At 36.9% G+C, this 26,346-nt stretch overlaps 1 protein-coding gene across 1 annotated transcript in view; it reads right to left on the reverse strand.

Annotated features, from left to right (window-relative positions):
- Window positions 1–252: 252 nt before the first annotated feature.
- Window positions 253–26,346, reverse strand: part of LOC129063171 (uncharacterized) — a 38,585-nt gene continuing 12,491 nt past the window's right edge. Inside the window, exons 4-8 of the mRNA XM_054564198.1 lie at window positions 16,690–16,727; window positions 12,884–13,213; window positions 9,514–9,564; window positions 6,910–7,130; window positions 253–444 (exon numbers count right to left, since the gene is read on the reverse strand). Coding sequence (XP_054420173.1) covers window positions 253–444; window positions 6,910–7,130; window positions 9,514–9,564; window positions 12,884–13,213; window positions 16,690–16,727 — 832 coding nt within the window. The remainder of the gene's footprint in view (window positions 445–6,909; window positions 7,131–9,513; window positions 9,565–12,883; window positions 13,214–16,689; window positions 16,728–26,346) is intronic.

Below are 26,346 nucleotides of genomic sequence, written 5' to 3' on the forward strand. Positions count from 1 at the left end.
TTAGGAGCACAGACCAAAGAATGAAGTATCTGCTATGAATGTGTTGTGAAGTCACACTATGAAAGCCTGAAGTGCTGATCTGCAAAATAGAGCTATACTCCCCCCAGGACTGCACAGTTAGAGCCTGGGACCTGAGCACCCACTTTGTCCTATGCTGGATTGAGGTATGGAGGACAGCATTTGGTTTCTATGTTCACATTGCTGAACAGCCCTCTTCTGCCTGACGCCAACCTCTATTAAGTTTTGCTTAGGTTAACCTTTAAGTCTTGTCCCTTCAGAGGGACTTGCATGATTCAGTATATGACATTCAGTGGCACAGTTGAACGTAGGGCCTTGCTGTCGCTGTGTTCTTGTGAAGGAAAAAGCTCGTCCCTGTTGCCCACATCTGTAGTCTGCCCACACCATGAGGTTCACAGCCATGGGCCTTGGGTCGCCTTGTCTACACTGTGAAACAAACACAAGGCACAAACCTCGGTAAATCAGATTCCATGGAAAAGCACAGATATTGGGTGTAACATTCAGGATTACCTTAGAGTCGTCTGCTCATTCCGCCCCACAGGTTCTTGTTGGACGGATGGTGCAGCATCTAAACAGTCCTGGACATAAGATTTCCAGCTCACATAGTAACCAACTGGAGTCAACTTTGTATATAAAAAATGAGGAGCCCCTACCCACTCCTAAAAGTATGTCTGATAACCCCCCTGCATGTGTATGCAGATGGATATTTTCTTTACATTATCTGTGGCCTCTCGAATGTGAGCAAAGTTGGTTGTGGTTTAACTGCCCTTATTTTATCTTATAATACCCAAGCCACTGCTTGCACAGACCTAACTAGTAGGGGCCGGTTTGACTTTGAGCATTTTCCACGAATCAACCACATTTGCCAGAGCACGTCAACAAAGGAAGCCTGAGAAGCTAAACCACCATCAGCCCCAGCAGCACCCTCCCACCAGCCACGCTGTCGCCTCCACCACCTTCTCTCCCCTCCATTACCGCCCACTTCAGGGCAGCCCAGGCTGAGCTGAGGAAGGAAGTCGCTAAGAAGTTTGAAGCCACAAGAGATGCCGCCTAGTAGTGCTCAGCTGTGAAATTGGCCACACAGAGTGTTCAGTGATTTTCAAGTGTCCTGTGTGCTCCTACCTTTCCTAACAGTAGTTTCCACTAACTCAGCATTTTGCTACCTTTTTCATCTCATGGCACACATAAACTTAAAATATGGTGGCACTCCCAAAAATATTTTACTGATCTGACAAAAAATACATCTAATTTTGATTGATTTACCAAAAGAATAATAATAGTAATTGCCTATTCTTTTTGCTTGAGGTGACTTAAGGATTTCTGGTACCATGGCTTAACCAATCAGACACAACCTTATTGTATGACATGAACAATAAGATAACAAATCTATTATATGATCTATATATTTATGGTTGAAGACAGCATTCACTCCAGAGGGCTATAATCATCTTAGCTGTTGCCTTTTTTTTTTTTTTTGACAACCTAAGGGAAAAGAGCTCAGTGCCCCTGACTAAACAGGCATTGCATGTTTCAAAAATTCTTGTGGCATGCCACTTGAAAATCGTTCTGCGTAGAAGACTGAGTATTTGGCCTAAAGAGATCTGACAAAATTAATGAGAATCAAGAAGTAAATCTAATTAAATTTGATCTTTCTTGTATCCATTTGGTCTTATTTTGCTTCTGAATGGGAACCTCTACTTGATTTCCAAAAGAACCTAAAAGAACCTGTGACTTGATTTCACAGAACCTAAAGCTGATTGTAATCCAACAAAATCCTCCCAATTTTAAATCAGACGTTTTAATTCTGATGTATAGAAATTTTTACTTTTAAATTCATTAGAGAAAATAAAAATATATACAATCTCGTAACTTTTTGTACCCACCTACCATACATTGAACATTTTGTTTTATACCTTTGCCCTTAAACACTCACAGACACATGAAAATGAGTGCCATACTTTTTAGTGTTACTAACAGAAAAAGTGGTCAAAGAACATGAATAGTTCACAGAAGAAGAAATGTAGACAGACTTTAATATATGAAAAGAGCTTATGCTCACTCATAAGAGAAGGGCAAAGTAAAGCCATGATAAGATTATTTTTACCTTGTCATATTAGCCAAGTCCTGACATTTGACAGTACACTCTGGGCATTCACTTAACATTGTGGTAGAGATGACCAATTCATGTGTTCAAAATGACAATCATTTCAACATTTTTTATAATAGCACAGGGTTGGAAATAAGGCAACAGTCTATCATTGAGAATTGGTTTTATAAAGTATTGTACATTTACCAGTGAAATATGCAGCAAAGTGTCCCTGTATACTGACATATGAGCTCTAGGATATGTAAGTAAAGTGTAGTGCAGAATAATGTATATTGTATACTACCCTTGTGTACTAAGAGGAAATAATATATAGACGCATGCATATGTATTTATATATGTACAAGGGCTATCTGGAAAAAGTCCAACCACTATTAATATAAGAATGATTTGCGCAACATCAGTGTAACCTGGCAGCCAAGGAGAGTGGACTGGAATGCGCATGTATGAACAATGATGACTTTACTGTGCTAGTCCATGGGGGCAGTAGACACTGCTGAATGAGCATGTGTACTCTGTGGTCACATTCAAAATGACTGAGTAAGTATAGCAACAAATTTGCATCAAATTTTACATTAAACTTGAACATTCCTCCATGGATGCTATTCGGAAGTTTCAGAACACCTCAGCTCTGGGAAACTGGTGATTGGCAGCTTCTGTGATAACAGTGTGCTGGCTCATGCATCACATCTTGTATGGAGTTTTTAGTAAAACATCAACCCACCTAGATTACTCAGCCCACCTACAGCCCAGATTGGACACCATGAGTCTTACGGTTTTTTCCAAAACTAAGATCACCTTTGAAAGGGGAAGGATTTCTGACCATTGATGAAATTCAAGAAAGTATGACAGGGCAGCTGATGGTGACTGGGAGAACTGTGTGAGGTCCCAAGTTGCCTACATTGAATGAGACTGAGGAATCATTGTCCTACGCGCAGTGTTTCTTGTATCTTTTTCAATAAATGTCCCTTTTTCATAGTATGTCACTGGATACTTTCTGGACAGACTGCATGCATTCATAGCTGCATAATAAAAACTAAAAGGATGCCCAAGAAACAAATGTGTGACCTGTAAGAGGCTGGGGAGGTAGAGACAGAGGTTGAAGCAACATTTCTTAGTGTACTTCTTAGTTTGTTGATTTTTGAGCCACATAAATGTATTATCTAACAATTTTAGTAGGGTTCTTCTATGCATAGTATTTTTTCTACAACACTTCCTGATTGATATTTCATTTAAGTAATCTACAGTTTTTGAAGATTCAGAGTACTCTGTCATATGACATTCTTTTGTTTATTCTTTTACTTTCTTACAGGGCATTTGGGTTAATTTGTGGCTGCTCTAAATAATGCTACAGTCAATGAACATCCTCACACATAAACCTTAGTCCATGCCTTCTGTTTTCTTAGGAATTGATGGGCCGATGGTATGAACACTTCCCAAGTTGCGGCACCTTCTCCTGTGGGATGGGCTCTGCGATGGCTCCTCGCTGCCTGAGAGCAGCCCCCCGAGCTCAGGAGCTATTCCAGTCACTTGCTGGCCTCAAGCCCAGCCACACCGTAGAATTAGCGCAGGAGTCTGTTTAAAGTCCGATGCCTGACTTTGTGAGGAAGTCTGGGCCTCAGTGATTTTCAAAGGCTCCAAGAAGAGAGCCACTGATGCAATGGGTAAAGCAGCAGAGTTTGTCAGATGGCCCTGGAATCATGTGGACACAACTCCTGGCACAACTCCGTGATTGGCCTTGGGCATATCTCCTGCCTCTCTGGTCGTTCCCACAGTGAAAGGAGCGTGATCCCTGTACTGTGGTACAGTGAGAGCATTAGACACAGAGCATGCAGACTGCCGGGTGGAATTCCTGCTGCTCACTATGTTGCAGGCACTTGCTGTTACTCAAACAAAACAAAAGTAAAGAAAAACAACCTCAGAGAGCCTGACAGAGACCATGGTTTAAACCAGGTTAGTATTTACGGCTCTCGGAGTGTTGGGTTTCTAGCTATGTGGCTGAGTTGTGTCATGCTGGTATAGTATCCCTGGCTATCTTTTATTACTCAGAATTTCTAATTGGCAATTATATAGACCTTTGATTAAAGGGGAAAATCAAGTATTAATTAACCATAGCCTGCTTGCTTGAGAGAAAGCCTACAAAAAATCTATGAGTTTATGAATCCTGAAACAGTGGGGAGAATTCATAATGCGAAAAATTTTAAGAATAGTTTCCTTGAAGTTTGCCCTTTTTTATGGTTGAGAAGTGTGTGGAGTACACTAGCTGATAAAGATTAGAGACATGAGAGCTTTCCTGTGGAAATGTATAAATCTATGCCCAATTCTCCATTGTGCACCTGTGGATGCAACCTGTTGTTCTGGTATTTCTTTTCTCCAACCAAGTGGCATATGCTTTAATGACAGGTGTCTGATTGGTGTGTGGGAGCTCAGCATATTAAAATCTTCCCAAGACAGAAAATTGTGTGCAGGTTGTTACAACCCGCTAATTGTTTGAACAGGGTAGGAGTAAGGAGAGGAAGTGTGGACAGGGGAAAAGGCAGTTCTCTTTATCAGTTCTTTGCCTAATAAGAAGGAAATTTTCCCATCTTAATTCAGATCTAAAGGAACCTGTTTCTACTTTAGTAGCAAGTAATGTAGAACTCAGGGGCAGAGCCTGTGGCCAGGCTGCTTGGGTTTAAATACCTGTGCTGCTTGTTATTAGATGTCTAACTGTGGGGATAATATTTATCCTCTCTTGCCTCAGTTTTCCCATCTGTAGATCAGACATAATTGTCCTCATTTCATGGGGTTCTTGTGAGAAACAAGTTACACATGCTTAGACCAAAACTAGTAAGCACTATGCAAGTGTTTGCTATTTTTACTCCATTAACTTGTTAATCATTGAATTTGTAAACTATGCTAGAAATCTGAAATTATTTAGAATTTCAACACCTTCTTCTAAAGATGGGTAAATGTAGGAAATATGACATCGTCAAGAGCAAATGACACTGCTAGTTGGAGCCAGACCAAGTAACAGAGGCTCTAAGTATGGAGCGTGAGGCAAAAGTTCTGGTATAGTGTCCCTCCCACCTCACCACCACGTGGCAGTGCTGCTGTGATGGAAAAGTACTGGACTCAAAAGGAAGTACAGCTACCTCCTTCCTCAGAAATGGCCACAGACATACCCGAGGCTTCCACAAGGTGATTCCCAGGACATCTGGACCTGTTTAGTCTAAGGGAGAAGCTGGAATACCAGAGTGGTGCACGCAGTGGCACTGTCAAAGGCCTTGCGTTACCTGAGATCCTCAGTTCATTTCATTAATACCGCAAGGAGGAGTTGCAAATCTAGGACACACATAAAATAAGGCAGGATTTTCATACTGTTGATAATAAAGGGAGCAATTATGGTTGTGCCAGAGTATACAGATGAGAAGAAAATAGAGATGCACCCATAAGTGCTTAAGAAAATTCCCACTGACTTTGGAGAAGAAGCAGTGCTTGTTTTGTTCTTCCTTGGTGAAAGTACGGGAAGGGGAAGCCACAACATACGAGGTAACAAAATTCGTGCTCTGAGTTTAGGGAGAGTTGGCTTCAAATGACTATTACTTACAAAGTGGTGACCATTAGGAGAGAACAATCTCTCCCATCTGTAAACTGTGGACTGCACCTACCTCCACGGGCTCAGAGATGATTAACGGGATTGCCGGATGCTTAGCAGAAACTCACTGAGTCCCTATTCCATCCACATCTAATCTGGCTGTGGAGAAATATAATTAGGGAGGATTGATAGGGTGTGTGTGTGCGTGCTCATAAGGCAACTGCAATACACCTAGGAGAAGTCATTTAATTAGTTTCATCTGTTCTTTTGAAAGGCTAGGAAATATTAATGGGAGGGGGTCATAATTATTTATGTTTATGATCTACATTGAAGTGACACTTCCACACCACCAACCCCAAAATAAGTAAACATCTACCACCAGCAGCAGCAGCAGCAAGACAACTTAGAATGTAGCTTGCAGGTCAAGTCACTTAGAACACTCCAAAATATTAGAACTAAGGTGGTGTTTTAAATGAGAGAGTCCAATGAGAAGCAAGTAATTGTGGTAAATGACTTTTATCATTTCTATTTTTTCTAAAGTAGAGCAACTAACAGTAACTGCTGAGGACTTGCATGTACCAAACATTATTAACTCATCTAATTCACACAACTTCAGGAGGCCAGGCACTGTAACTTCATTTTACACATGAGAAAATTATGGCACATAGAGTTCAAATAGGTTCTCTGAGGTCACCCAGATACCAACACTAGACCCGGGATTCAAATTCAGGCCCTTCGGGTCAGAGGAGAGGGGCTCAGCCCTCACCACCCTGCCTCTCCAGTGTCAGAGCAGTTCTCGTGGGTCATTGTGAGAATCAGGAAACCTGATGCATGTGAAACGCTGGCATAGATCTGAGCACACAGTGCCAATCATGGCAGATGTTACGCTGTCACCATTGGACTATCCCAAACCAAAAGAGTATGTGAATGGTGACCTTTCAGAGAGAAGTTAGCTGGGCACCTTCACTGGGCTCTGGCCCTCTTGGAATCTGTGCTCCAAAGAAAGGATTGCAACTAGAGTCTCAGGGAAAGAAACACAAAGGTAGTGTTGGCCATGACGACAGTACAGAATTTGAGACCTCATTTGCCATGTTCCTCCTTAGCTGGGACCTCAATTAGATGTATCAGATTAAAGTACATGGACAAAAGTAGACTTTTGGTTTTTAAAAATATTTATTGTGCTTATTATGACAAACAAAATACAGAATACAAGTAGCTGAGAAGGCAGCTTCTGGGTGTGCGACATGGAAGCTCTGAGGCGGTTGTCTGGATGAGGAGCACTGAGGAACGTGACTAGGAGCTGCATGTTGTCTGTACGCAGAAGGCGTGGTGATGTGGGTTGGCGAGAGGAGCTGATTGGGGTTATGGGAAGAGTGGTGACAAAGGGCACCCTTGGGCCCTGCGCCTGAGTAATGGCAGATTCTGTTACTGCTACAGAGAGAAGTTTCTTTTGCCCAGGGGTGTGAAAACCATTATGCAATAATGACATAATAGAAAAATGCATGTGAACGAAATAACTCAAACTCAGAAAGGAAGCCCAGCAAGATCCTCAGCAGACATGTCCAGCGAAAATAAATGAAGAACAATTGTTGATCCTTTTGTGCTGTCATCTGTTATGAACTTTTTCCATGGCCACAGATGGCTGTTCTCCTAAATAGACAGAAGGAAACGATGGCAAAGTAGACCAGGCTCTTGAGGAGGAGGAGGAGGTAGGTGTAGTAAGCGGAGGTATTGGTGAGCTGCAACTGCAATACACCTAGGAGAAGTCATTTAATTAGTTTCATCTGTTCTTTTGAAAGGATAGGAAATATTAATGGGAGGGGGTCATAATTATTTATGTTTATGATCTACATTGAAGTGACACTTCCACACCACCAACCCCAAAATAAGTAAACATCTACCACCAGCAGCAGCAGCAGCAAGACAACTTAGAATGTAGCTTGCAGGTCAAGTCACTTAGAACACTCCAAAATATTAGAACTAAGGTGGTGTTTTAAATGAGAGAGTCCAATGAGAAGCAAGTAATTGTGGTAAATGACTTTTATCATTTCTTAACACCATTCTGTCTCTAATTAATAATAAAAGTTAATATTCTTCATTAACCACTAACCAAATCCCAAACACTCTGAGAGCTTTGTATTCGAAACTTTAATCTTATATAATGTTTACAGTAACTTACGAGATTATTATTTTAGTTGCCATTTTACAAATAACATGAGGACAGGGAGAGAAGAGATTTGCCAGTTGTCATGCATTTAGTAAATCCCAGAAACCAAATTTCAGTCCCAGCAACATGACTTCCGAGAAAACATTTTTAATCACTCTGGAATTCTGTATCTCCAAGTGCAGTAAACAATACCCTGACATCAAAGGGTTAAGCATTAATAGAAAGTTGACCTGCTGATGTAGAAGCATCTGAGTCAGTGCGTGTGAATGCAATGTGATTCCTACTGAGGGTACAATCCTTGAAAATGTGGTGTTCACAGCTGGTGGCTGCAGGTTTAAAAGAGGGCTTTATGTTAACTGGAAGAAAGTGGTTAATCCAAATTCTCTGAAACTTTAAGAGGTCATGGCTCTCTCACTTGTCTTTCCTGAATTTTCTTCATTGTGCCTCTGACACTATAATGTAATTGTACTTAATGTTCTTTAAGTTTTGCAAGAAATATGTGATGTCAAGGAACAATTGAAGGCAGTGATGGTGGGCCAGACTGCTGCTCAGTAAACCACAAGGCCAAGCCTTTTCCTGTGGAAATTTCCCTTTGACATGTTTTATCTCCATAGTGTCGGAACTCCAGAATAATTAGCTCTTCATGTGGAAAAGACCCTCAAGAGCCAATGTGCTCAGAAATCCTTTGGGTTGGTCAGGCAAGGTGTTAGCTGAGGTCCAGAGCCCCCTTGATACTGGGAATGGAGGGGAGCTCAGCAGGACCAGAGCCAATGCTTCTAGGTGCTTCCTTTGTACATGTATAGGGAGGAAGGGCCAGGAACTTGTATTCTATGCCAGCTAAACGAGATACCCTATGCTGGACATTCCACATATGTGACCTTATCTCCTCAATAACTGGGTTAGGTCTAATTATTCCTGATTGGCAGGTGAGGAAAGTATTTCTCATGAAGTGTAAGTACCAATATTCATGCCACTAATAATTAAAAGAACTGGGGTTGAAGTCCCATCTGTGGTACTGGGAAGCCAGAAACTGCCCCTACCCTGCACCTCAGCCATGTATCCATTGTATCTCGGGTCTTGGCTCTGGGCTTTCTTGCCCTATGACTTTACTCTCAAAAGTGGAATAGAGAACTGAGTAAGTGTATGAAGTCTTGATTCCGATGGCCTGGATTAAAACCCCAGATCTAGCTGCTTGGCATAGTGTAAAGGACTTCATTTTAGATCATTGGTCTCACTTGTCAAGTGGGAAAATATATTGTACACACCACAGGAGTATTATAAGAATTAAACATGTGAGTTCAGGTCATTAACTGCTAGCAAGGACCAAAGACAAAAATCTAGACTTGATATCACGTCACTAGTCATTAGAAACAAAAGTCATATAAATGAGTAAAGTCATTGTTGAAATAATCCCGAGTATATTACAGCAGCATCTAATTCACAGTCACCTTATACCAAAAGTCAGCATTTGCTGTGTTAAGATGACTGCTAGGAAATGAAGGATTGACTTAAAATAGCACTCAGTCTATTCTGCAAACCCAGCGTTTCTGATTTTTCTATCTTAAGCCAGAGAAGCTCAAAACTTGTGTTGATGAAAAGGGAAAAATGATATAGCATGTCATAAAGACAAGTATATGCAAAACTTACCATGTATATCTTCCTCACAATCTTCTATTATAGGAATAATACCAGCAACCTCTACAAGAAATGAAAGCAACTATTAATAAATTGTTCATAACTGTTATTTGACTTTGTGTGTTTGTGTGTGTGTAAAGACAGACACATAAATAGATGACAGATAGTTATATATATATATATATAGAGAGAGAGAGAGAGAGAGAGAGAGAGTATCTATCCACAGAGAGGAGAGAGCCATTAAAAATGAGTCCCTCAATTCCAGGAAGAGATGCTAGATTATGTAATTCAGTATATCTAATTTACTGAGTATTGTTTCTGCACATGAAGATGTTGAAGTTCACAAAAGATACATGTTTTTTTCTTTTTAATCATAACTGGAGGGTCCTACCCAAGACTACCTGTTTTCCTCCTGCATTCATCTCTCCTAGCACACTGCCAACAACAAAGTATCTCTTCAGTATATATGACACTTGTTGATTGGAAAAAATAAACAGAAAAAGGAGCTGCTCTGCAGTCTTCAGCACGCACTGCTGACATGAGCAGTTGCTACCCAAATAAATTCATTTAATCGTAGAATCCATAACAGAATCTTACATATTTGAAGGAGTCTGGGTTAGGCATATTTCTCGTCTAAGCCATACCTTTCCTACTCATGCATATCCCCAGTGACCCGAGCTCATACTCATAATTTTCTGCAGTTGTGGTCTCTGTGGACATGACAATAGTCATAAAAGCTAATGTCTACTGAGTGGTTATTACTGTGCAAGGCTGTGTGGCATAGTGTATTTTAAATGCTTCACACTCATGATCTCATTTCATCCCCCAGTAACATGAAAGTGAGTAGTATTTTGGACTCCATGTTACAGACGAGAAAATGAGGTGCAGAGAGTACCAGCAACTTGCTGAGAGTCATACCAGTGACGGCAGAGCCAGCATTCAAAGGATCGCTGTGGGGGAGTAAATGGGAGAGAACATGTGGAAAGTACTCTGCAAAAATAATCCACAGAAGTAGAAAATAATCTAGAGAGACAACAAAATTCCAAGATTGTGGACAGTAAAATGTTGTCTCTTCCAGATATCTTAATCATACTTAGTAAATGACCGTTTCATTTCAGGAGCTCGGCATTTCAGTGCAATGCTTCCAGGAAAAGAAAATAAACCAAGTCACATTTATAGTTCCCTGAATTATGAAGCCTGAGATAAGAATTGCATTTATCTACAATGTTTTTTAAAAAAGGCAAATATACATACAAAGACAAAGTTTCTCATTGACCATTGGATGAAGGAAAGCAGTTGCAATGGTTGCTTTGGTTTATTATTTTTCTACTAGGAGTGTTCCAGACCGTGTGGACACAGTTCCGGTGTGCAGTTTAATGCGCTCATGACATTTTTTCTTGGGATGCACTAAAGAAATGGTTGTGAGGTATATAAGCCTTGGGGTAAATCCCAAGATTGGAAAAACTAGTCTAATCATGTTTAGATGTTAAAATATCCTCAAAAACTCACTTTGCTGTCTCTTAAAACACTCTTATTTTCCTTACAGTGACTTTATTCATCAAAAGATAAATATAAGATCTCATATTGCTGGAAGTAAAAGCAATGAAGTGTCAATTTTTCATAATAAAATCTGTATGTTTACTAAATTCTTTTTCCTAATCTGGTCAAAAACTAAAACCAGATTAGTTTCATCTCTCTTTAGAATCGCTTCATTGATTTGTGCTTCCATATTATAATCTTAGCTTTTATCAAATAAACCAAAAAAAAAAAAAAATCAAACCCAACAACAACAAAATACCTTACAAGCAACAGCATTAGTAATTTGCCATAGAATGACATTAACCAAAATGCCCATTTTAGCTTTGTTTCCATATTTCAGAAATTAAGTGCCAAGTAAAATACCTTATAAACTGGTCCTTCTCTCCTTTAAGATGGCCATCCCTGACCACTAGAAAAATGAAAACATAATAGGACACTTAAGCCAGTGAGTATATTAAACTTGTGCTTTGTATATTTGCTTCCTCTCTGTTTCTTTGCTGTAGAAACAGAAAAATTAGGGCTGTTTTGGCAATGTTACTTTAGTTTTAGGAAAGGATATAAATAACACATGTATATGTATTGATACATCTACGTTATATTTTCAAAAGGAAGCATTTTCACTGACATTATTTCATTTTCTCTTCATTGCAGCCCCAGGAGAAAGCCAAGGCCAGGGTTCAAACCTGATTTGATCACTGGGGAAACCAGATTTGAGAAAAAAGTCTTACTCCAAAATTCAGACTGGTACACAGCAAAGGTCTTAGCACGTCTTGTTATGGGCTTGCTCCCCACTGTTTGAAAGGCCTTGTTAACCACCAGGTACAGTTCCAACTGACTCCTTCCTGTGGGCACTCTGGGGACGTTGGCCTGGTTATGTTGATACTCAGGACTTTAAGGTCTGCGTCTAGGGAGTTCCCAGACCTCTGCTGGGACTAGGGCACATTCAGGGCTCGGCCCTCACTGTTTAAATATGTACAAAATCTGACAAAGGCACTCTTTTGGGACATCATGCTTGAATCTCGAGTGGCCCTGAATGTTTAGGGAAAGAGGATATTCTCTTCACTGGGCACATCCGCCTTGGGACGGCAAGTCATCCTGGTGTATTCATCCACATCCTTCCAGGCCAGAAACATGCTACTGCTGCAGTACATGTGTTTTTCCAATGGCAATAAATATATGCTCGTTATGTAGAATGGAAATTTGTTTCTACACATCAGCCTCACCCAATTTTTAATTATAAAGTTTACCTACAGTGATATATAAAATACAAACCTGAAAAACTAAGGACCATACAAAAACTGGAGGCCTAAATTATTCTTTTTTTGTTGAACCTTGATCCGACTCCCTCAGAAGGACACCACCTGTTGCCTCGCAACTCACTGATTACACTTTGAGTTTAGCAACACTGAAGTGACTGTGACTTTGCCTGATCAGTAGAAAATTCTTGAAAGATGTATAACTGTTCTTATTCTCTGGTCAAATAAGATCATCCAAAGTGGAATCTCTTTTTGAGCATTTATTGTGTGCTAAGTTGCTAGGTGTTTTCATGTATGTTGTTTCATTTAAACCATACAGCAACCCTAAAACCATCATGTGACTTTAATATTTGGATGATAAAACTGAGGCTGAGAAGAGTAAAATTCTTTATTTCTTTATCTTTTTATGTTCCAAAGCCTATAATATTTTAATTCTGTGGGAAAATAGCAGGACATTTATGCTACTATTGAATGTAGCAACATTTAAGAAAGATTTATATATACCTTTTTTATTAATACTTGACAGACATAAGGCATTCCCTTTGGGAAGAGAAGTGTTCTGGGAGGTTATATTTATATGCACATACCTTTATTTATTGAAGGAAAAAGAATCTCTTGATCAGCTCCTCTTCTATTATTCTCATGTTTGACGATGCATTTGTGTTCTTCATCCATTGACTTCGCAGTCACGGTCAGCCAGCTGAATTTCATGTATGTGTCATTAGTCTTCATGGTATTTCCCTGCTGGGATGCCAGAATTGTATTGTTGTTCTTTTCCTTCCAATATACCTTAATAGCATCAGGGAAAAATTTCTCAAGGAGGCAAAGATATGTCCCAGCATTATGAAGGTTTATTTCAGCTGCTGAAGGAAGAAAAATTGTGGGCTTGGGGGCAATCTCTGAATCAAGGCTTCTCTCTGTGGGGGGAAATGGAGTAACAATTAAGAATTAAGGAAACAACATTTTGTTGTTTGGAACAACCTGGCATATTGTGAAAGGAAGAAAAGTTGCCATTTAATTAGTGCTTTTAATGGTCTTTCATCCACGATATATTGTGGTATATTTATTATTGTTCTTATTTTCAGAGGGGAAGAGAAGTTCGAGAGGTTATGTCACTCTCCCAAAGTCATAGCTATTAAATGACACAGCCTGAATTGAATCTTGACCTTTGTTCCTTTTCCACAAGTTAAAATGGAATATGACTTTTAAGAGCTCCAACATGTGTAAACTTATTAATTTGTTTTTAATGTCTTTCATACTATCATATGTGGAGAGTAGATGATGGGAATAGGGGAAAAGGCCAGGAGGTAACTGAGATTCAGATAAGAATTTTTAGTGGCTTATAAAGTGTAAGAAAAAAAACAAAAACAAAAACAGACACAAACCCCAATATGGTGCTTGCCAGAGGGAAGGTGGGGTGGGAGAGGCAGAAGACGGTAAAGGGAGGACTGACGGTAATGGAAAGAGAGTTGAGTTTGGATGGTGAATGTATGATGCTGTGGTATAAAATTGTACACCTGAAACCTGTATAATTTTATTAACCAGTGTCACCTCAATAAGTTCAACAAAAATAAAAAAATAAAAAGTACTTATCTCTCCCCATAAATTTTGTAACTTAAGCTCTCGTTGGCCACACATTCTTATGTTCTGTAACCCTGTGGAAACTCACTCTCCATTCAACTGATTCTGGAAGGCAACAAATTTTCTTTTTTCCATAAAAAAATAAATGCCTGGAGGAAATATTTTATTTTTTCTAAGCAATACACTGTCACTCGTTTTAATGGAAATTTACTTCAAGTTATTTTTTTTTAGCTTTAAATATGGACCTCCCTGCCCAGTTCTGAAGAAATAGGGTTCCTAGTTGATTTCTAATTCTGTATAACATGTTATTTTTACACCTGTACCACTCTAAATTTTTGGGGACAGTATTTAAAACTGAACTTCCAAATTATTTATGACCCTTTGAATTAAGAGGTAAAATAGCAATATTTACAACATGTCTATTAACAATTCTATTATTTTCAAAAACACTTATGTTAATCTAGTGAGATAATGCCCTTAACAGAATTTCATTTGGCCTTAGAAAGATTCACCAAAAATGTGTTTTAGTTTGGAATTTTACTTGAAGATTAAACATGACTACTATACCATATTTTGGCCCTGTATATCTCCCCTAAAATTTATGTCTACGCTGAATGGCTGCTGAGTTAATTTTAGAGCTGAAGTCATCTGCTGAATAAAAACACATACATAATTGGAGTAATATGAAAAGTTATAGTTCTAGAGTTTTTTGCAGCTATAATGTCAAAATATATAGAAAACATACATTTACAAAAAGCATATCACATGAATGCTGGAATGTTACTTGCTTATACATTTATTAGTAATCTGATTTTTGAAATTACAAATGTTAGAATCCTTTCCAGTTTGATTTCGAATTTAAACAAAAACTCTTTATTATATTGTCTTACTATACAATTCAATGGGAAATATTTTAAGGAAAAAAATTGGATTTCTCATTTGAGAAGTAAAGGAAAAAAATTCTTGAGTATTTCTGCCTGTGGGGCAAAGCTCCTGATTTTTATACTAAATCAGTAAGCAAACAATGTTGAGGGTTTTTTTTATTGTTTTGTAAATGTAAGTAAGTCATAATGTGCTTATTTTAAATTTATACATCTTGCTTTTATTGCAATAGTATTTTATTAATTATAATAGTAAGATGTGTATTTCTCCAACCATATACTTTGTTTTTATTATAAAAGCATGCTATATAAAATAATATTAATTTTTAATTCTACATTATATACATAATTGTAGTCCAGTCAATATAATAAATAATAACTTTTTTCTTCATAGTAATATTTCTGGTTCATTATACTAAAGAAATTGAAAATCAAATGACAATCTTGAAATATTTCTGTCTGGTAACACAGTATTCTTATTGCCTGGCCCTTTTCCATAGCTAGATTTATTGTGTGTCATTCTTTTCAAGATAAAATGAATCTGTAACTTCTGTGATTTTCTCCATGTAATAGTTAACTGAGTATTAAATAGCGTACTTGATTAAATATGGCTAGTACCTATATTTGGATAATTATACTATATGTTTCTCTTTAAATATTTTTTAATTCATTAAAAGTATTTTTATGGTCAAAATCTTTTTCATGATGCATACAACAGAAATAACATCAAAAAGTAAACAAGGCTTCTAATAAACTTCTATAAAGCCATTTGTATAATCAAATAATATATCTGAGTTAAATTGCCTGAGGTGTTCAGATGTAGCAGCAAGAATTCTATATAAATTTACCAAATTTTACATAAATGTAAACTATATTTTCAATAGAAATTACGATATTTCACTCCTACATATTGATATTGTGTTATTTTTTTCTTGTCAATAATCTTTTATCAAATAAGTAGTTATAGTTATTTTATGTTTAGTATGAATTTTAGTTATGGCTTTTCTAGCTATATTTGATTGACTTTACGTATTGATCATTTTCAGTATGAATTTAAGATTTTTAAAATCAACATGAGCATAAAGCTCAAACTTATTGACTATAAGTTTTGAGGCTGATAAATGTTGCTGTTAGAAATAATATCATTTAAGATAAGGGATTAAGATTTAAAGCACATAAACCAACACTAAAAATTAAAAACAAACACATGTTAACCTTATTTTTCTTGCCAAGGGTTAAGAACAGTGGTGGAAGAAAGAAACCAATACCTCCAGATTCATTTTTTTATAAGTAGTTAGAAGTACAGCTGAGTTTCTGGGGAATTTCTGCTCTTTCAGTATTATTGGCTACAAACAACTCTTCATACTGGATACACTTCCCCTTTACATTTGAATTGAAGGAACAGACTATGTGCAAGTACTTCATTCACACCATCTCAGTCAATTCTCATACAACCCTTCTGGATGCATCCTATCCCATTTTTCGAATTAAGAAACTGAGGCCACAGAATGGTTGCCCAAGTTCACATACGCAGTAAGTGGTGGAGCCAGAGCTCCATGTGATCCTGACTCCAAAGCCCAGCCTCTTTTGCAAGACGTTTACACCATGAGAAATGGAAATGCATCAACTCACAAAGCTGACCTATAGTAATAACCTTTGTCTTTGGGCCAGATCTTCCATGATAATTGCATACATTAATCATGAGCATTTTGTACAAGTCCGTGTGTACACAAAAGCCAACCCCTGCTACAATAATCGCAGTATTGTCTCTGTGTGCCTGTAAGGATTTGTTTTACAATCTCTCCTACGATTTTTACATTTAATCCTCATCACATTCCTGTGTTATCGAAATATTCTTACTATTATTTCAATTTAATTGTTTCTTGCCTTCCCTCTATTATTTTGAAAAATTGCATTCTTCTGATACCTACCTGTGACAACAAGTTTTGTTCCATCACCAAAGAGTTTTCTGTCATAGCTCCACAGTGATTCAACCAGTATCAAAAACTGTAGACTCATTTAGCTTCTCTGAGTTTTTCAAATTCTAGTGGAACTATGATGGTCTGTAAATCAAGGGGATCAGTGCTCTGCTTCTGGTTCATTTTGCTCATAACAAGTTCTGTGACTGAGCCAATAAAGTAAATTAACATTTTTTGGTGCTTTATTTGTCTGAAAACAATGATGCGAATGTAAATCAATTCAACATCGCTACTGAGACCAAAATGAAACAAGATTTGAAAAGCAATTTGATTAAAAATGCTATGGAAATAAAAGATTATAATAATTATTAGCCATTTGACTGTATGACTTTCTGCTCCAACCTGACCTTTTAATCTCATGGGACCATACCTTGCCCTTACTAATAGGAATTCACCTCTTTGGCATTGCAGATAAATGCTTCCACTTTGCTCTAATATGTCTGGAATTCACAAAGCCATCACTACGGGAAAGGTGACTTTCTCACACTTAATTAGTGCACCATCATTTGTCTTGCCTATCTGCATTTCCAGTGACATCTTCATACAAGGATCCCAAAGCAGACATTCAGTAACTTAGAAATTGCTCTAAAGTAGATGTTTTAGATGCATGCGAAGAGTCTGAATAAAAATTTTAATGAAATGTGAGGGCAAAAAAAAAAAAAAATCACCTGACATTTGTATTGATAAAATTTTATTTATATTTCACATTTGATATTTGTTATGGTATAATTTTTAACTTTGTAGCTATAATCTAATTAAGAATCTAAATGTTATAATTGGATTTTTGACTTTATATTAGTATAAATTTATATATGCAAGTTGCAACCCCCTTTTTTACTTCTAGAATATATCTACTGAAAAATTAGAGATCACCTTATATTTAGGTTAGTAGTATTTGATATAATGTTTATTACATTTAGTCATATTTAGAAGCATGTAACGATTAGTCTTAGAAATTGAAAGCATTTTGCAAATACTGACGATCAGACTAGATAAAATTAGTATATTTAGCTCTACTCCTGATTTCATAAAGAACTCCAATTGGTGGTAATCTGGATTCTGGAGACTTGACATTTTTGTCACTGACCATGTCCCAACATTTGTGGTAGGTAATTTCCATATTTAATTTCATTTAATCCTCACAACATCCACTTCAGCTGGTTGCTGCATATACAGAATGAGTGGACAGAAATATATCAAAATAGTAAAAGTGGTATGTCAATATTAAATTTTTGTTTATTTTTTCTTTTATTTAAACTTTTTAAATCATTTTTAAAATTTTCAATTACAGTCAACATACAATATTATATTAGTTTCAGGTGTACAACATAGTGATGGACATTTATATAATCTTCAAAGAGATCACCGTGATAAATCTAGTACCCACCTGACCCCATACATAGTTATTACAGTATTACTGACTATATTCCCTATGCTGTACTTCACATCCCCATGAAAACTTGTAGAGAATTTTTATTAAAAGTTTATTTCAGCCAAACAGAGGATATGCCTGGAAGCAAGATCTCAATAGACTGAGAAAAATGCTTTCTTTTTCTTACTTATTTTTTGCATTTTCCATTTTTTCCATGATAGGCATGTACTATGTTTATAAATTTAATAAAGCAATAACCAGTGAATGAAAATTTATTTGCTAATGGATGATTGTATAGAAACTGAAGGATCCAGAATCAAAGTCTATGAATGTCCCTGCCTCACACTCTCCTAAAAACATTTTTCAGGACCCTCATGAATTATATCTGTCACCAATATTTAATTTGATTGCTACAATTTACATTGACTATGTAGTCAGCTGGGAAAAAAAGAGGACCAGAAAAGTTGCTTTTCAATTTCATATCACAACCACTAAGAAAACCAAATATGACATTTCTTTTTTTTTCAATGCTTTGTCAACTTTGTGAAAAACTCTGAAAAGTCTCTGAAAACCTTTGTTTGAATGGACCTGGTGGGCCAGAACATCCTTGTGAAATGTTCTCCCTCACTCAGACAGGCAAGGTTTCATTTTTAAGGCTAATGAAGAATGAACAGATTTGCTGGACTGAACTTAGAATAAAACAAATCTAGTTTATGACATTCTTAACACAGTTAAGTATTTTGATATTAATTATCATCTAATCAAATAACAAATGCAGTGATTTTTTTCCCATTTTTTTTCTTTGGTTATTTTTGGTATAAATTAATAAATTATATAAATGTCTTTAAAAACCTTTCAACATAAAAATACCACATGGACCAAACATCTCCACTTCTTAGGCTCCCAGAGCTACACTTACTAGTTAATGCCCCACTAATGCTGTCTTGCTAGGTCAGGAGACAGCTGCCTCCGAAAACCTGAATGGCGTCATGAGCCTCTCTGGTGAGCGACATGATATGTGACCGGCCTGGGACTGAATCCACCAATTCTGAGCCCACACCAGCACCTCGCCTGCAGCACCTGCATTACCTGCCTTCCTTCCCTACCTTAACTGAAGAATTTAAAGAAAATTTACCTGTAACAGTGAGCTGTGTGCCAGGACCAAATACTTTGATTCTCCTGACTTTATTTGCCCACTATCTGAAAAACTTTTATAGAAATATTCCTATGTACCTGCTATAAAGTTGTGCTCATATTTTCCAATAGTCATTTAAACATACAAAATTTGACCCTGTAACATTTCACAAAGATGAAGCTTAAGAAAAATCACATCAGATATAAATGTAGTCCAGAACTACAAACCGGCCCCTCTCTGCCGGGGTACCTTGGGTTGTGTCTTTTTATCTTTTGTCACCATTTTCCCTGAATTTCCTACTTGTCCTTCTTTAAAGGGTTTTCACATATAAAGTAATTTTTTTTTTTTGCCTAGAGCATAATTTAGAGTTAGAGAAAGAATAACAGAAATAATATATTTGAGTATTTAATAGAAGTATTTCAATACGTTTTACAGGTATTTGTTATTTATATGTATCCATACGAAGAGGTGGGTATCTGGATTGATTCTCAAGGAACTTCTTTGTAGAATCCAATCCCCACTGATAGACCAGGTTAGTTGTTACAGAGTCTAAATTCTTAATGATCGGCCCTTAAGCTATTTTCTGCTGAAAGACTGCTCCTTTGGATTTCTTGCCCTTACAGCTTCCAGGGCATTTGCTATCCTTGCTGTGCTGCTTATCAGAGGCCCCTGTTCCGTTTGGTATTTCTGCAGCTGTCGCATCACGAGTGGAAAGGCTGAATTGAGTTATGCAATTTAGTTAGTAATGAAGTTTGGTACAACTGATCTAGTTCTTTTAACTGCTACAATACTTTTAGCAAATTTGATGCCAAAATGGAAAGAAAATTGGGTGGAATGATGTCAAAATAAGTTGGCATCTTATATAAATATGTTAGTAATCATATTTTAAGTATTTAATAAATGCATATTTAGCATGACTTGATCTTTTTGGGAAGAAAGAGAGGTGGCATATATAGAAGCAGAAGCACTGTTTTCATGCAAGAATAGTAACACAAATTGTGGGCTATTACTAATTAAGTAGTCAATTAAAGAGTCCATTTCAATGGTCAAACTATAGAAAAGTAAATATTCAGAAGAGAAAATGACTGTTTTTAATACCATATAATGGTCCTGACCATGCACCTTGAAATAGACAAGTCTCTATTGAATCCTGAACTTTGCCATAGTAACTTGCAGTGTGACTTGAGACAAATAAGCAAACTACTCTAAGCCTCAGTTTTCCTATCTATGAAATGGGACTAAGAAGATCCCCTGCCCGGGGCTACTGAGGAATTAGATAAGGCAATAAAGCTATTTGATGTGGTGTCTGGCCCTCAGTAAATACTAGCTAATATGATTCTCTTTAATGGGACAGTCTGGGGCCATTTTATCAAACTCTTCCACAAAACAAAATACATGTATTTCATACACAATAATTCTTACATAAATTGAGAAAGGAAGCAGCTCATGAGCCCAAGACCTTCCACATCTATGGGAGCCATAGGCCAAAGAATGTGGGGCCCAAATGAACCAGAATCTAGAATACTTATATACTAGGCTAGAAGGTTTATGAGTGCTGAGACTATGTCTTTTTCATTCTTTTATCTCCAGCATTCAGCACCAAAACTGTGTTCTAAACTGTTTTCTGAGACAATGAATAAACAAATGAGGATGTATAATAATGCAAACTCTTCATAGTTGTGGACCTGAAATGGTTTATTGAACTAATAATTTCATTAAACTGGTCCATCTTTAGACAGTATAACAAGACTTGTTACAGCATAAATTGGGAAGTTCTTTACTCATTCACTGTAAGAATTCAGGTTTTGCATGGCTGTTAGGGATGAGATAAAAACCAAATAATTTATCAGATTATTGAGAGAACTAAGCACTATGTTTTATCTGAAAATGTAGAGATCATTCATAAAAGTATCTCTCAATTAAAAGATTGCCTACAAGAAAAGCATCTTAAACCCATAACTGATACCAATGATTTACAGACATTGTACTTAAAATATTTTAATTTGTAGCCCGAGTCTACCCTTTTTGGTGTATGTGTATTCAAAGAAAAGAATTTTGATCTGGTTACAAGCAGAGAAGGAAAGAAACCATTTACAAAGTAGTGTTTCCACATACGGTGACAAGTAGCTACAAAATTGCTATTCATATGCTGAGAATGTGGGAGTCAGACCTGAGTGATCCTAAATTGTTTTTACCTAAATAGCATCTACCAGTTTTTCAAAAATAGAAAAAAGTTACTTACCATGGGGGATTACTATGAGCTTAGTCCCTTCTGCAAATATCTTGATCCAGCCTGAGCTAACACACTGGTTCCAGCTCCTACAAAAAATCTCATCATTCTCCTAAGCTTCATGTTCTGACCAGCATTGCAAAAAACAAAAACAAACAAACAAACAAAAATGGACATTTGATCTTCTGGGTTCCTTTGGAAACCCTTAAATATAGGTTTTGTGGCATCTGATATTTATGTTTTTCTCAGATAAACTGACCCAGATGTCTGTTTTTTATCAAGGGACATCTGGGAGTAATTATTGTAAAGAACTGATAGAAAATGAAAAGAATAAAGGCAGGAAAAGAAGAGATCAAGCCCAACTCGTCAACCACAACTTTTCTAAATTACCAGGAAATGTATTCAGAGAATTAAGACTTTTTTACTTCCAGCTGTTCAATTGGGTGAAAATCCTCAGAGATTGCATCAAAAGGAAAGCCCCTTCTTTCTGTTCTCACAGTTTCCAGGGCTGGTCCTTCAGCAGTTTCGGAATGTGATTCTGAAAGGAGGAACCTCTTCAGTAGCAAAAAATGTAAATCTGCCAACACAAATATACTTGACAAATGTGAACAGCATTTTTAATAAAGCCACATTTATCATTTGACATTGTGATAATCTACCAGGCAATTCAAAATGAGAAAATAATATTTTGACCGCATTACTATTCCTGAAACAAAGAAGAAATATGTAGAATTCCATATCTTGCAAAATAACAGATGCCTTATTTAAATTGAAATTTTAAAACAAAACCCAGTTCTACGATATATTGAAAGAAGAATCCTCTTGGAAGTTGTTCTGTAATCTTCTGCCTCTTGTCTTGAATCAGGGGAAAAGTAATGGAGAGAAGCTTCCAAGTGCTCCTGGGAATACGGATGAGTTGCCCATCTGCCAGGATCCAGGGAGGACATGGCCTGATGACCCCCATGTGCACATCAGATCCAGGTCCAGACCTGGGTCCCATGAGCAAACTTTGCCTCTGTCCCTGAGAATGAAGCTGTGATGTGGTCATGGTGGGAAACTGTGCATTCACAGCAGCTGACAGCACCAAACACGATGGGAGAGGATGTGGGGTTGGATGAAAATTGTATTTTAAAGCTTATTTTTTAACAGAGCATTTCAAGTTATTATTACTTAGCGCTATCAAATACCTTTTGCACCTATTGTAGATGTAAATACTACCCACCTAAGTCCTTACAGATAGTTTGTCCTCTTTATTTCCTTATTGTAAGATCATAGCAAAATAATTTGGAGCTTTAAGAGTTGTCTGTGTTCCTGATCCATGATGAATTTAAGTGATAAAATGCAAGAGAGTAAGGAATTACAAAATTGTTTATTAAATTTACAAGAAAATATGAGAACTATATGAAGAAAACAGTATAAGATTTTACTAAAGGACATAAAATAAAACTTGAATAAATGATAGATATACCCTATTCATGAATAAACACCTCAAAATAAAAATTATGCTAACCCTTCTTAAATTCCAATAAGTAAATTGACTGCAACTACAATCACAATTACATTTTATATTTGTTCTATGGTATAGAGTTGGGATGGGTGAGATAATTTGATTTTAAATGCTATTGTGGAGAATAAATATGAAATAATTAAAAAACAATTTTTTTGTAAAATATTAGTGAATAGATATTGGGTACTTATTACAGAGCCACTGATATAACATGATAATGGTGTAGAATATGAAACAAAATAATCAGAAATTCTCTACAAAATGTTCTAAGTATATGTCGATATTAAAATTCCATGGATATGATAGATTACTTAAAATCTGACTTTGCACTATTGATGATCTGCAGTGAAAATGAAAATAGCTCCCTACCTCATGCCATATAAAAGAGCTTCTAGGTAGATTAACATTTAAATTAGAAAGTACATGGCAATAAACTAGAAAGAACAAGTAGGAAACTCTGTGTCCATTGTTAGAGGAGCTTTCCATGGAAAGTGAGTAACAGACACTTTTACTTTATAGTTAATTTGTAAGAAAGAGGAATTTAGAGAATTTTTACTCTATAGTATTTTCAAATGAACATTTTCTAAAAAATAATAAATGATCAGGACTTAAGGAATGGGACATATCAGATCTATGCTTAGAAAGATAATGTATGAACAGGAAGATAGGTTGGTCGATGAGTGTTTCAAAGATGATGACCATAAGCCACAAAGAGGACTCTAAGGGTCCATGTTATTGTAGTGACAGTGGGAATGGGCAGAAGGGCTGATGCAATCAACTTTAAAGCTTTATTAGAGCTGTAAAAGAACTCACATGAGATAAATCAAATCACCATTAAGGAAGTTGAAGGTAAAGAAAAAGGCATTTTTAAATCAGAAAGATTAGGTTCCAATTCCAGGTTTTCGACTGCTGGTGATGCTTAGGCCCTTCTCAGAGCCTGTTTCCTTACCTCTAAAATGGAGGTGATAACATCTATTTCTCAGGACTTTTATCTAATGGGTTTAGAACAGATGATGTGAAAGTTCATACACAGGGAATTCACTTCCTAAGACAGAATGGAAACTTCCTGATCTTGTGTACAAAAAGAAATAATTTTGTCTCTAACTTGGCTTTACGTAACACACACATACACCCACACAACTCACTTACCATATTCTGAGGTGACCAGTTAAGACAATAAAAATTCTTCAAACACGGTAGTGGATGAATAAATATATAAATAATAAGCAAGTCAAGTGAGGTCAACTCAAGTGTCAACTGAATTCTTGAAATTTTGTATCATTTCTTCAGGTTTGATAATGATTTCATGGTTAATTAACTTCAACCAAATTTGATAGACCATCAAATGTTATGAGGATATCTGCCCTGCTGAGCTCAGAGAAACAATCCAGAACATACTCAGACTTGTGATCTGCGGACAGAGGAACATACCCACCATTTTTCCTGAGTTTCAATGGCACCTCCCCTGATGGGAGATCCTCCCAGTTCTGCCAGAAGCCCTTTCAAGAATAGTCAGTGTCAGGCTGGCAGGAAGAGGAAGGCAAAGGCATATCCTGCATTGCCCTGGGATGTTTGCTGACCCACCCCTGGTCCCAGTAAAAGCTGGCCTTCCAGCACAGCTTGGCCCTTCCTGTGTAGATAGCTTGTAACTTTGAATAGGCTGCCAAGGGGCAGATATGGACAACACCTGACATTAGTTTACACCAGCATCAGGCAACATCAGAGCAATATTGAAAGGGAAATCCTAGGAGGCAGGTACTAAACTCTACGGAGATGAATTCTAATTTGTTCTTATTCATTATTTTCATTACTTTCTGTCTTTCATAGACTTTTTATTAACTTCTCCCTATTTTTCTTTCATATCTCTTATTTTACTCTTTCTTTTTCTTAATGTATTTTTTCTTCTTTCCTCTTCTTATTTTTTCTCTTACTTTGTTCTTTTTTTTGTTGCCATCTTTGTCTTTCTGATCTTTATTCTTATTACTATTTCTTCTTTCTGCTCATAATCATTTTTTTCCCTTTGGTCTAATATTCTTTTTTCTCTTTTACTACTCTATTTCTCTTTTCTTATTCTTTGCTTTTTTATTGTTGATTTTGCTGGTGTTGGGGTTTTTTGCTTTTTTTTTTAAGTTGTTTTGTTTTGTTTTCTTCTGTTAGCACTTGTGCAACAGCTTACAAGATTGAGTTGTGGTTGAGCCTCTCAGTCAGCCAGCCAAAGAGGTGATCCAACCATTAAATGGGCCAATAACATTAAAGCCCAATTACAACAGGAGAGCAATGGCATTCTGAGAGCATCCAGCTCAGGAGAGATCAAGGAGGCTGTATCAATGGTTCCCATAGAATGCTTACCACATAAGGCCACCCCACAATGACTGGGAGTCAAAGGGCATATATGTATATATAATACACAGAAGCAAACACAAAGAGACAGCTAAAATAAGGATATAAAGAAACAACCTCAAAGAATTAGTGGGGAAAATCCTCAGAAAAAAGAGCTAAATTAAGGAAAGAAATTTATCAGAGATGGAGTTCAAAGCAATCCTTATAAGGATTCTCAAGGAATTTAGTGAGAACTACAAGAAAGTTTAGGGGAACTATTAGGAACTTAGTGGGAATTACATCAGCATGAAAAAGGACAAAAAATTATGAATAAGGATGAGTTAGAAATGAAGAGTATAATATCTGAAATGAAGAATTCACTAGAAGGAATTCAAAGTAGGCTGGATGGAGCAGAGAATCAAATTGGCAATGTGAAAGACAGGGTAGAAAAAACATCCAATCAGAAAACAAAAAGAAAAAAAGACATAAAAAGAGTGAGGATAGTTTAAGGGAACTTTGAAACACTGTAAAACATAAAATATGTGCATCATAGGGGTACCAGAATGAGAAAAAAGGGAGAAAGAAAGAGAAAACCTGTTTGATGAAATAATGACAGAAAACTCTCCCAACCTGCTGAAGGAAAAAAATCACACAATTTCAGGAAGCATAAAGAGTCTCAACACAAACCCAAAGAGACCACACCAAAACACCTCATAATTAAAATAGCTAAGTTTAAAGACAAAGAGAGAATCTTAAAGGCAGCAAGAGAGAAAGAATTAGTTACCTACAAGGGAGCCCTCATAAGACTGTCAGCTGATTTCTCAACAGAAACGGTTCTGGCCAGAAGGGAGTGACAGAAAGTATTCAGAGTAATAAAAAGCAAGCACCTGCAAACAAGACTACCCTCTCCAGTAGGCTATCATTTAAAATTGAAGGTGAAGTAAAAAGCTTCCCAGAAAAAAAAAAAAAAAAAGCTAAAGGAATTCATTACCACCAAAACAGCACTGCAAGAGATGTTAATGGGACTGCTTTAAGAAGAAGAAATA

Source organism: Pteronotus mesoamericanus, unplaced genomic scaffold (genome assembly GCF_021234165.1).
Source record: "Pteronotus mesoamericanus isolate MK-2021 breed Mesoamerican mustached bat unplaced genomic scaffold, CSHL_Meso_final scaffold_85, whole genome shotgun sequence".
NCBI classification, from domain to species: domain Eukaryota; kingdom Metazoa; phylum Chordata; class Mammalia; order Chiroptera; family Mormoopidae; genus Pteronotus; species Pteronotus mesoamericanus.